This window comes from Scyliorhinus canicula, chromosome 12 (genome assembly GCF_902713615.1).
Source record: "Scyliorhinus canicula chromosome 12, sScyCan1.1, whole genome shotgun sequence".
NCBI classification, from domain to species: domain Eukaryota; kingdom Metazoa; phylum Chordata; class Chondrichthyes; order Carcharhiniformes; family Scyliorhinidae; genus Scyliorhinus; species Scyliorhinus canicula.
Genome location: NC_052157.1, coordinates 51,065,605 through 51,078,854, shown reverse-complemented (window position 1 = coordinate 51,078,854; position 13,250 = coordinate 51,065,605). Strand labels below are relative to the sequence as shown.

General features: G+C 46.1%; 1 protein-coding gene across 1 annotated transcript in view; it reads right to left on the bottom strand.

The window, feature by feature from the left end:
* Positions 1 to 13,250, bottom strand: part of lrrk1 (leucine-rich repeat kinase 1) — a 231,468-nt gene that overhangs the window by 129,657 nt on the left and 88,561 nt on the right. The window contains exons 8-11 of the mRNA XM_038813623.1: positions 12,888 to 13,015; positions 11,729 to 11,892; positions 9,570 to 9,707; positions 2,691 to 2,803 (exon numbers count right to left, since the gene is read on the bottom strand). Coding sequence (XP_038669551.1) covers positions 2,691 to 2,803; positions 9,570 to 9,707; positions 11,729 to 11,892; positions 12,888 to 13,015 — 543 coding nt within the window. The remainder of the gene's footprint in view (positions 1 to 2,690; positions 2,804 to 9,569; positions 9,708 to 11,728; positions 11,893 to 12,887; positions 13,016 to 13,250) is intronic.

Below are 13,250 nucleotides of genomic sequence, written 5' to 3'. Positions count from 1 at the left end.
TGCCCTCTGCTCCTTTGCATTGATTCAAGTGCGATTGTGAGGATAAAGCAGCTTCCCATTTGTATTAAAAGGTAAGTGAACATGGCATGTGTCGCGACGGTCGGTCGGCGTGTGTCGTGAAGGTCGGCCGGTGCCAAAAGTGGGTCCCGGGAAAAAAGGTTTGAAAAGCACTTGACTTGGAGGAGATTGCCTAACTCTCCCACTCAGTCTATCCTTGAACCGAAGAAATACACCAACAGTGCCGATCCACAGCCCTCAGACTCTCACTCAAACCCGACAACCCAGAGGCACCCACCTCCCCAGTGGACCCCTATTTCGAGGGGGAGGGGGTGGGGAAGCAGACCAGGTGCCCCCAAGAGAAGACAAGGTGGGAGAGGGGTGCTCAGTCCACCACTCAATAGATCTTCCACTCGACCGAGGTCATCACAGTTACTACTGCCCTCACCCAGCCGATCAAGCAATTGCTGCCACCATCCACACAACTGAGAATATCGAGGAAGACAAGTCGAGCACGGATTAACCAACCACACCCAGTGTGCACCATCATACATTTCCTCCGACTCCAAAAACGCCAGGGACACCAACCACAAGGAAGAATCACAAGGAACCCAGTCCTCTACTGGCTACACGATCTTTCGTAGGAGATAAGCCCAAAGTAATAGAAATACAAAAGAAAACCCGACACAGATAACACCAACTGAGGGCTTTCCTCAACCACAGTGAGGAATTACATAACTACACCACCCATCACCACACCCACCCTGCCTTGGCTCCACTCATCTTCTCTGAAAGGAAAACGAGATGTGGGGGATCTGAAATGTACTTCCTCTTTGTAGACACAAGAGTTACAGCACATGAGAAAATAACGGCAACGGGCGCGATCTGCCGGCCACGCTGCGCCAGAACAGCAGCTCACTGTGGCGCAGCATGGCAGGTGATAGCTGGGAGATCCCGGGAGCGGGGTCTACCCGACTCGCAACACTTCGCAAGATTCAACGTAATCTCGTGAGACATTGCGCGGCGAATCCCACCCATAATGGGTAGGGCCATCTTTTGGTAAATCTGCATATTAGAGCGGGGCAGTAAGCCCTACCTTAATGTGCAGATTCCCGATGTACCTGATGCTTTGGGATTCAATTCCTTTGCCTCAGAGACCTCGGGTGAGCACTGTTTGGGCTCCACAAATGGGGACCAGACGGAAAGACACTCATGGCGGTCTCCAAGGGGATCGGAGGCCACCAGCTGCATACACTTTAGGCAGGGTCATGTTCTGGTACTGCTGGTGCCACCTGGCTGCCAGCCTTGCACAGCCAAGTTGCTCAGGTGGCACTGCCAGCTGGCTGAAGCACTGCCAAAGTGCCACATTGGCATTTTTTTTGCGCAAGTGCGATTGGGTTGGGGTTGCCCAGGGTGGGTGCAGGGGGGGGGGGGGCTTGGGGACCCTCCCATAGTGCGTTCAGGCTGGGGGAGGGGGGGCAGTTATTCCTTTAAGGGCCTTGGAGATTGGGACACCGTCTCTCGCTTCAACGGGGAGTTCCAGCAAGTGGAGCTCCCCATTGTAAAAAAAGAGGCTATGGGCGACCTCAGCCGCGAGTTCCCCATTCAGGCCCCTTATTCAACACAAGTCGTGTTCAATAGCCATGTGTTTCTCAGAACTGCTCGCTCGGGGACTTTGTTCCTTTTCGGAAAATTGCGCCCAAGGTTATGCGCAAACCTCATATTGCGTAAAGTCAGCTGTTCATGTGCTTGCATCATGTTACCCCCCCTGGCCCATCGTCACGATTTTGATGGCATCCTCACACACTCACTGTAATGGCTCAACAACATTGCCACATGGAAAGGTACAAACAGTGGTAGACCTGGGTATGAGCAGGGGTTGTTGGTGGATTACTGGGTGGTCTAACTAGCAGGTTCCTCCCCCACTCTCCTGCCCCACTGGAGAGACGAGCACAGAGGATACAAAGCCTAACAACTGTAGGGTTGAGCAGGGTGAAGCTCGGGGATGTGGCCACAACTGGGGTGTAATTTGGGAACTGTTTCGCTGAGTTTTCCCTCCTTTTGAAATTGTGATGTGGGGATGAGGCGTGTCGGATGACTCGGGTGCCGGATATTCCAGGTTTTCCCGTGGTTTCTGCCAGTATGTCACTTGCAATCTCTGTGAGTCCTTCATCCAAAATCCAAACTGATTGTGCAGGAGTCATTGCTTCACAGAGTGAGCTCATTACTCCCTCCATACCTGCTCCAATCATCCACTGGGCATTCAGAGCGCAGGCCCGAGAGCACGGTTAGGTCAAGCATTTCGGACTGGCACCTATAATGGTGCAAGACCTCTTTGAAACATTGAGGTAACCCCTTCGCTTGGGATTGGGCATTCATTTACAAAGTCAACAGCGGGTAATCCCACCTCACCTCACTGCCCTAACCCTAATCCTAACCACTCAGCATCCTGGAAGCTCTCTCTCCACCCGCGCCCCCCACCCTCACCCCCCCCCCCACTACCACCACCGCCCCCCCCACCCCCACACCTCCCACCACCGCGCCCCCCCCACCCCCCACCCTCACCCCCCCCACCGCCACCACACCCCACCCCCCCACCTTCACCTCCTGCATGTTTAATGTGAGGTTGAACCTATCAATATGAACAGGAGAAAGCCTCTTTGATTTTAAACACTCCATTAGAGGGTACTTACTTTCCAAAGTGATTCCGGGAGAGATCAAGTGATTTGAGATTAGTGCATTGCCACCTGTCCACGGAGGGGAGTGATTGTAACTGATTGCCAGACAGTTTCAAAGAGTTCAGGGCCTGCAATAAGATAGTTTGTGTCATTGTGGTTCAAGATCATAGCACAGGAACATTCGCCAAGCACAAAGAGCAATGTTGCATATACTGCAGTGATACGCACAGGGGACAGGGGACAAGGAACTGGAGCTGAGGAGGGGGAAAGTCATGGCTGTCGGGGAGTGTGGGATATTGCCCGGGTATCAGATTACAGGAATTGGTGCAGTATCTGAGCACCATCCACCAGCTAAGCCACTTCATCACAGGCAAGCACAATAAATTGGCACATTAAAGGGTGGCATGTTGGTGTGACAGAAATAGCACAAAGGAAGAACATAATCGGGAGGGGCTATATGTACAAAGAAGTACAGGAAGTGTACCAGCTCCAGACATTCCTTGGGAATTCTCTCAATCAGCCGTTATTACTCTGGAGGCACATTACACAAAATCAGAAGGCCAATCAGTTTTCACAGTAAGAAGTCTTACAACACCAGGTTGAAGTCCAAAAGGTTTGTTTCAAATCACTAGCTTTCGGAGCACTGCTCCTTCCTCAGGTGAATGGAGCACTGTTCCTTCCTTCACCTGAGGAAGGAGCAGTGCTCCAAAAGCTAGTGATTTGAAACAAACCAGTTGGACTTTAACCTGGTGTTGTAAGACTTCTTACTGTGCTCACCCCAGTCCAATGCCGACATCTCCACATCAAGTTTTCACTGACACTCATCAGATCAAAGCTGATTGTCCCTCAACCCCATTTATTCACTTTTAGGCCATGCACCTTGATATCTTTACCTGATAAAAATCTATCGAACCAAGTGCTGAAATGCTCCCCGACTTCCCTCCTAAGTAGCCTCACTCTAATTGCATTTTTATTCAACTTGTCCTCTTTGGTCTTGCTATCTTTCTGGTGAATTCATATTGCCTCCTCGCCAAGGCCAATTTCTCTGTGTTCAGTTTGCTACCAAGAATTGAACACAGTCCTCCAGGTGGCAGCAAAGGCCCTGTAACTTCTCACATTGTAATTGCAGCTACACAGCTCACAGTGTCTCTCATCTCAATGCTGTCTGCTGTAGCCACCTGGGTTGGCCACTTCCCGACTTTAAAATGGAGATTCGCTAAGAACGCAGGGAAAAATGGACAGGTACAGGGAAGCAAGCAGAATGCAAAGCTTCCTGTATATTAAGACTCGCAGAAAGCAGACAGCACTGAAACTGACGACCATCTGCATATTGATGAGCGATCCCCGGGAACAATAGCAACAGTTAAGATAATCGAGGCAAAGCCAGATTCCTTGGCGCCAGCAGGAGCCAACACAAAAGAAGCCAACGGACACTTAGGAACCACCCAGCGATCAGGGAACAGCCCTGGTATTGGGGAAATCAAACCAATCGATCGGAACATGGTCCAATCAATTGGAACCAGGTACGGGGTCCGCCCAAAAGGGCACGAAGCCCCTGGGGACTATAGAGTCCCCAAGTTCAATTCATTCTTCTTGGCAGGGTCTCTCAGCAGCTCGAAACAACCCTTGACAGAGACCTGCCTAGCAGCTGCACCAACAAGTAAGTGTCCAGTCAACGCACGCTACGAGATAGGTGCTCCTAACCCTTAGTCCATACCAGCTGGAAGCCTGTAGACTCAGGATCGAACGAGAGGCCATTGTTCCCTGACCTAGTGGGTCCCTTTTCCAAAGCTAAGTATTGGCCTGTTAGTGTTAGAAATAGTCTAGTTCTGTAGTATGTTATGCATGAGTAGTGATTGACTGTGTATATAATAAACGTGTTTAGATTTGAACCTTACTAACTGGTGTATTGAGTTATTGATCAACACTTGAACTGGAACCTTGTGGTGGTATCATAAAGATACCTGGTGACTCTAGAGCAAGGTGATTAAACAGAGCAATTAAGTGTAAAGCACACTTAGCAAAACGAGCAACACTGCAAACGTTTGTATTAAATTCTCTATTCCTTTTTCCAGGTCCACACCATCATAGGACTGACATGTAAGGGTTGAGGAGGAACTATATAGAAATTCCCAATGTGGGGCGGCATGGTGGCACTGTGGTTAGCACTGCTGCCTCACAGTGCCAGAGACCGGGTTCAATTGGGTGACTGTCTGTGTGGAGTCTGCATGTTCTCCTTGGGTCTGCTTGGATTTCCTTCGGGTGTTCTGGCTTTCTCCCACAGTTCAAGGATGTGCAGGTTAGGTGGACTGGCCATGCTAAATTGCCCCTTAGTTCCAAAGATGTGTAGGTTAGGTGAGGTCATGGGGTTGTAGGGATAGGATGGAGTAGTCGGCTTAGGTAGGTCTTTCAGACAGCCGGTGCAGACTCGATAGGCCGAATGGCCTCCTTCTGGCTGTGTGGCAGGAAGCAGACGGTGATAGTAGGTAACGAAGAAAGTTTGACAAATAGTTTTGTCATTAAGGATCCTCTTGGAAGGAGTGATCACAGCACGCTAGAATTTCAAATCCCGATTGAGTGAGGGAAGTTAGAGTGCCATACTACAGTTTTAGTGTTGAGCAGATGTAATTATACAGGCCTGAGGAAAGAGTTGGCCTGAGTAGACTGGGGACAAATAATTGAGGGTAGGACAGTTGAGGAATAATGTTGGATGTTCAGGGGAATATAAATACCACTCAATTAAAGTACATTCCTGAGAGGAAGCGGAATTGTAAAAGGGAGAAAAACATTCTATAACAAAACAAGGAAGTCAAAGAGGGCATAAAGGCAAAACTAGAGCATACCATGCTGCAAAGCTAGTGGTAAGCTGGAGGATTGGGAGAACTTTAAGGTTCAGCAAAAGGCTACTAAAAATAAAATGAAAAGAGCTAAGATGAACTATGAAAGGAAACTAGCAGAAAACATAAACTGATACCAAAAGCTTCTATAAATATATAAAGAGGAAGAGAATAGCTAAAGTAAATGTTGGCCCTTTAGAGGATGATACTGGTGAGGTAATAATGGGGAACACAGGGATGGCGGAGGCACTGAACCAATATTTTGATTCTGTCTTCATGGCAGAAGATAATAAAACATTTCCAAAAACTACAGTTAATGTAGAGGAACTTTGTGCAATGACTATCACTAGGGAGACAATATTGAATAAACTGATGGGATTAAGCACAGGTGAGTCTCCGGGACCTGATGACCTGCACCCTCGGGTATTAAGGGAGGGGCAGTGGAGATAGTGGGTGCATTGGTTATGATATTTCAGAATTCCCTGGATTCAGGAAGGGTCCCGATGGATTGGAAACAAGCTAATGGGACTCCCCTATTCAAAAAGGGAGAGAGGCAAAAAGTAGGAAACTACTGACCAGTTAGCTTGACCTCTGTGGTAGGGAAGTTGCTGGAATCAATCGTTAAGGAGGAAATGACTGAACATTTGGAAAGACAAAGCTCAATCCACCATTGTCAGCATGGTTTTATGAAGGGTAAGTCATGCTTGACAAACTTGCTTGAGTTCTTTGATGACATAACCAGCAAGGTGGATAATGGAGAACCTGTGGATGTGGTATATCTAGACTTCCAGAAGGCTTTTGCCAAGGTGCCACATAAAAGACTGATCCAAAAGGTGAGATCACAGGGGATTGGGGTAGAGTACTAGATTGGATTGAGGATTGGCTGACTGACAGAAAACAGTGGGCTGGGATAAATGGGTCCTTCTCTGGCTGGCGAATTGTAACTAGCAGGGTGCCGCAGGGGTCAGTACTCGGACCTCAACTGTTTACAATTTATATAAATGAACTGCAAGGAGGGACAGAGTGTAACATAGCAAAATATGCAGATGAAACTAAAATAGGTAGGCAAGCAGGCAGTGAAAAAGACAAAGATTTTACAGACGATATAGATAAGCAAGGAGATTGGGCCAAAATTTGGTAGATGGAGTTTAATGTAGATAAGCGTGAGGTTATCTATTTTGGCCAAAACAATAGAAAGGCAAATTATTATCTAAATGGAAAGCATATTCAAGATGCATCTGGGCAGAGGGATCTGGGTGTTTTTGTTCATGAATCGCAGAAAGTTGGTATGCAGGTACACCATGTAATTAAAAGGCAAATGGAATGTTAGTATTTATTGCAAAAGAGCTTCAGTGTAAAAGTAGAGAAGTGTTGTTGCAATTGTGTAGGGTGTCGGTAAGACCACATCTGGAGTATTGTGCCCAGTTTTGGTCTCTTTATTTGAGGAAGGATGTGGTGGCATTGGAGGCAGTTCAGAGGAGGTTCATCAGATTGATTCCGGGGATGAAAAGGTTGACCTATGAGGAGAGATTAAACAGTTTGGGTTTATACTCGCTGGAGTTTAGAAGGATGAGAGGGGATCTGATCGAGGTATATAAAATACTAAAAGGGATTGATAACGTAAACATAGACCAAATGTTCCTCTTGGGGGGAAAGCTCGAATGAGAGGTCACGGTTGAGAGACGGTAGATTTAGAACTGAGCTGAGGAACTACTTCTCGCAGAGGGTGGTGAATTTGTGGAATTTGCTGCCCCATAGTGCGGTGGAATCTGAATCATTAAATGGTTTAAAGAAAGAAATAGATTTATTTTTGATTAAAAAAAGAGTTGATGGGATATGGACAACAGGTAGGGAGCTGGATTTGAGACCAGGAAGAGATCAGCCATGATCTGATTGTATGGTCGAGCAGGCTCGAAGGGCTGAATTGTCTACTTCTGCTCCTAATTCCTATGCTCCTGTGTCCTATGTTTCTATAGTCGAGGGGTGTTTTTCTAACTAGAAGCCTGTGTCAGTGGGGTCCCGCAGGCATCAGTGATTGGGCCCTTGTTGTTTGTGGTTTATATAAATGATTTAGATTTGAATGTAGGAGGGTTGATCAGTAAGTTTGTGGATGATACAAAAATTGGTGGGGCTGTAAATAGTGACGAGGGCAGCCTTCGATTACAGGTTGAAATTGATAGGCTGGTCAGATGGGCTGCTCATTGGCAAATGGAATTCAATTTGAATAAGTGTAAGGTGGTGCACTTGGGGAAGACAAACAAGGCAAGGGCATGATAAATGGCAGGACCTGGGAAGCACCGAGGATCAGAGGGACCTTGGGTGTGTTTGTACACCGGTCCCTTAAGGTTGCAGAGCAGGTGGCTGCAGTGGGTAAGAAGGTATATGGCATATTTGCCTTTGTTAGCCGTGGCATAGAGTTTAAGAGCAGGGAGGTTATGCTGGAACTGTATAAAATGTTGGTTCGGCCGCAGCTAGAGCATTGTGTGCAGTTCTGGAATCCCATTATCGGAGAGATGTGATAACACTGGAAAGGGTCCAGTGGAGATTTACCAGGATGTTGCCTGGACTGGAGACCATAAGACCATAAGACATAGGAGTGGAAGTAAGGCCATTCGGCCCATCGAGTCCACTCCGCCATTCAATCATGGCTGATGGGCATTTCAACTCCACCTACCAGCATTCTCCCCGTAGCCCTTAATTCCTCGCGACATCAAGAATTTATCTATCTCTGCCTTGAAGCCATTTAGCGTCCCGGCCTCCACTGCACTCCGCGGCAATGAATTCCACAGGCCCACCACTCTCTGGCTGAAGAAATGTCTCCGCATTTCTGTTCTGAATTTACCCCCTCTAATTCTAAGGCTGTGCCCACGGGTCCTCGTCTCCTCGCCTAACGGAAACAGTTTCTTTGCGTCCACCCTTTCTAAGCCATGTATTATCTTGTAAGTTTCTATTAGATCTCCCCTTAACCTTCTAAACTCCAATGAATACAATCCCAGGATCCTCAGCCGTTCATTTTAGAGTTTTAGTTATGAAGAGAGTTTGGATAGACTTGGATTGTTTTCCTTGGAACAGAGTAGACTGAGTGGGGAGATGATTGCAATGTCTAAAATTATGTTCCCTTCCAGTCGGGGAACACTTCAGCAGTCAAGGGCATTCAGCCTCTGATCTCCAGGTAAGCGTTCTCCAAGGCGGTCTTCAGGACACGCGACAACGCAGAATTGCCGAGCAAACACTTATAGCTAAGTTCCGCACGCATGAGTGCGGCCTCAACCGGGATCTTGGATTCATGTCGCATTACATTCACTACCCACCATCTGGCCTGGCCTTGCAAAATCCTACCAACTGTCCTGGCTTGAGACAATTCACACCTCTTTAACCTGGGGGTTACCCCTATCTCTGGATCTGTAATGATTTGATTACCCGCAAATGCTCGCATTCCAAGCATTGTCTGGCATCTCTAACTTTGTCTATATAAATGTTTCTGGAACATGCCTCTCCATTCACCTGAGGAAGGAGCAGTGCTCCGAAAGCTCGTGTTTGAAACAAACCTGTTGGACTTTAATCTGGTGTTGTAAGACTTCTTACTGTGCTCACCCCAGTCCAATGCCGGCATCTCCACATCATTAAAATTATGAGGGGTATAGATAGAGTAAACAGGAAGAAACTTTTCCCCTTGATGGAGGGATTATGATCAGCAAGGCATAAATTTAAGGTAAGGGGCAGGAGGTTTAGAGGGATGTGAGGAAAATCTTTTTCACCCAGAGGGTAGTGGAAATTCGGAACTCGCTGCCTGAAAGGGTGGTGGAGGCCGAGACCTTCAATATACTTGAGAAGTATTTAGGTGTGCACTTGTGATCCCAAGGCACACAAGGCTAAGGACCAAGTGCTGGGAAATGGGATTAGAATAGTTAGCTGGCTGTTTTTGACCGGTACAGACTCGACGGGCCGAAGAGCCTTTGCCGTGCTGTCTGACTCGATGACTCCATTTAGAAATCCTATGAGTCTACGATTTTCCACCATTAAACAGAAAACAAATCCCAAAATTGTGTACAGATACCTTCAGCTCAAAGAAGTTTGCTGGCACTTCCTTCAGTGAATTGTCGGAAAAATTTGCTTCTTTGAGATCATTCTTCCAGAAGACACAGAGTGTGTTTGGAAGGGATTCCAGCAAGTTGCCTGAAACGTTACAAAATTTCTAGAAGTAAAGAAAAGAATATTAAATTTAATCATCTCATCCATTAGCTTTAGTCATTTCCTCTTTGACTGAGAGGCAGAGGCAAAATGTTTGTTATAATCAACCATCAGCCATCCAGTGAACATGGTTGATTCATTGCAGACATCACTGGCTGAGTAATGTGTGCATGCTGCTGAAATGAGCTTACCCCAGGAGCAGAAACCGTCTGTGAAGTGAACAAGACTTGTTTGTGGCTGTATTAACCACGGGACTTGAATCCGCGCTACTGGCCCACCTTCTCAACCTTGCCCCTCTCCTGAGGTGTGGTGATCCTCTGGTTACATGACCACCAGTCAGCTCGCCCCCTCGAAGGGGAAAGCAGCCGATGGTCACCTGGGACAGTGGTGACTTTAGCTTACCTTAGGGAGCAGCCGCTAATACAAAGGATACGAATAAATCTTTGCAAATCAGCTCCTGTACTGAGTTAGTCAGGCCAGAACCATCTTTACCCAGCATTCCATCTACAACCTCTGACCCCAGTCAACTCTTCCCACTGGCATGCTTTTACCCTCACTCTGTTAGTTAGTATCATGGAGACAGTTTTATTAGAGCTCTGCTCACTTACAAACCTCATGCTTTCGAGCACCGGCTGTGGTTTGTAAAACAAATTGACCCATTGCCGCACAAGCGATTTCAGAACAATCGTGTCAACATGGTTTCTGAAGAACTTAAGGCATTTAAACAGAATCCAGTATTTGTGTCTTCCATCCCTTCAACACAGTGCTGGCAATGTTGGACATATTCCGAAAGCTGCCCACTGTTGAGCTGAAATCCTCACCGCGATGAGAGATTTGACTAGATCCTGCGACCTCTTACTTTCTGATACCAGAGGTTTCAACAGAAATCTAAGATTTTAAACACAGCAGTGGAATTCTCCAAAGTGCCGTAGTAAATATTTATCCCTCAACCAATATCTAAAAGCAGGTTACTTTCTCATTACCCCAGTGCAGTTTTTTTTTTTATCTTGCTGTGTCGAAACTTTGCTGCTAAGATCTTGCATTATAACTCTTCAAAAGCACTTCACTGGTTGTAACGCATGATGGGATAGATTGAGGCTGTAAAAGGTGTTACGTAGATATAGGTCTTTCCGTTTTGGTGAGTCTGGGTCCTGGGTTTTGAAGGCAGGGAGCGAACGTAGGCCAATACCATGGTAAACCCCATTGATTGGTGAGCGGATTTCCTGGTCTCTGGAATATCTTTGTCCATTTGGGACGAGCGAGCTGGACAAGGTTTCATTTTGAGTTTTTTTTTTGAGTAAACGCCTCAAGATCAAAACGAGGTTGCCGCCTTGGTGATGTACGTTTGTGAGGCGGCGCAGAGACATGTTACAAATAGATGCAAAGTAAATCAATCAAATCACAAAGCCCTACAGCTCCTTATCCTTACCAATAGGGAAAGTCTGATATTAGAAACCATAAAATCTGAGGAGAAATGTAGTACTCGGTCTGGACCAAGGTGATTGAGTATGACTGACCATCATAACATTCTGATACAGATTCCCAACAGACAGTGGCTGTCGACAGACAGTGGCTGCCCCAGAATCTACTAAGCTCAGACAAGTTCCTGGGGCAGTGATGGACACGTAAACAAAGGTTAGAGTGACCTTTCACCTGTCTGGTTTGCCCATCGTTTAAGCCTACCCCATTGAACATTTGAACTTCTTCCACCCCAACCCAAACTCAGATTAGGGATCTATTTTCAAATAGTTCAAGGGACTTCATGAATCTGCTGGGTAACAGTCTCTTCTATGCATGAAGTTTAGTTAAAGTTAGTTCCTTATCTTAAAGATTAGCCACTGGTTTCCTTCATGACTTAAAACACTGTGGTCATGGCTCACTTCCTCGATATCAGATCTGGTTATGATAAAGTCACTGCTCTCCACAGCAGATTGATTTAAAACCTGGTTCTATTCCAAACTCCGTATCAACCTTTTGTTATTGCTTTAAACAAATTCTTTGTGAATTCTGTAGAATAGTACTCACCAAAGGACAGGCCCAGGGTTCAGGAAAGCACTTGAGTATATTCCGAGACACTCTTAGGCTGCTGAGGGACTTGAAGCAGTGCAGAAACGTTGTGGGCAGAAGCTCGAGTTTATTGTCAGAAATATCGATCACCTGCAGTTTCCGCAATCCAATCCAATTTGTGGCTGGAGGTAAAGAAATTAAACATTTAACTGACCAAGCACACAGGAATCCAACATTTAACTGACCAATCTCACAGGAATCCAACATTTAACTGACCAATCTCACAGGAATCCAACATTTAACTGACCAATCACACAGGAATCCAACATTTGACTGACCAATCACACTGGAATCCAACATTTAACTGACCAATCACACTGGGATCGAACATTCAACTAGCCAATGTCATGTGAGAGTGCCTTTAAGAAATGGGTGTTTTTTAAAGAATAACTGTAGTGGGTGTACCTTTAAGAAATGGGTGTTTATTACTGTAGTGATGTCAGAGTGTGGGTGGAGCTGGGCTGTCTGTCAGCTTTTAGTTTCACTTTGAGAAACGCTTGGGTGTCTTTGTTTTTTGGTTTCGTTTTAGTGTTGGAGCTGCAGCCAGCCAAAAACTGTGTAATATTGTTCTCTCTGCCATGTTGATCATTTGGTGAATTCAGAGTGATAACTGTACTCAGTAGTGAATCTAAACCTGATGTGCTTCTGTTAAAATGTTTTTTTTTAATGTTTCATGGATGTTAAAAGGAAAGTTTAAGGATTACTTAGTGTTGTATTCTTTGAGGTTTGTATTAGAATTGATGGTTGCTAAGATGTTCAGTGTTTTAAAAAGGTTAACTTGAGTTCATAGAATAAACATTGTTTTGCTTCAAAAAATATTTTTTGATTTCTGCTGTACCACACCTGTAGAGTGGGCCGTGTGCTCCCCATACCACAGTCTATTAAACGGTGTGGGTCAGGTGAACTCCATGATACCATTTGGGGTTCTCTAAACCCAGTCACACAGGAATCCAACATTTAACTGACCAATCACACAGGAATCGAACATTTAACTGACCAATCACATAGGAATCGAACATTTAACTGACCAATCACACAGGAACCAACCAGGAATCATCCATTTAGCTGACCAATCACACAGGATGTGGGACATTTTCTCCGATTAAGATTTCTGTACCTTTCTGCTCATCAAATAACTTCTCCAGTAAATTGGTGAAAGCTATGAGCTTTTCAAGCTTTGGCAGGTGTAAGAAGCCAGCAGGCAGGCAGCTCAGTTGGTTCCTTGACACATCAATCTCCAGTATGCTGCGGAAATGTAAACATGTTAATTCCATTGTTAGCACCAATCGCTCTGTTATCTCTACCTCAACTCACCATGCTTGATTCCAAAGAGTCCCAGATCTGAGACTTGTCTGTGATGATTCTAAATGGGCGGCACGGTATTACAGTGGTTAGCACTGTTGCTTCACAGCGCCAGGGTCCCAGCTTCGATTCCCGGCTTGGGTGACTGTCTGTGCGGAGTCTGCACGTTCGCCAGTGT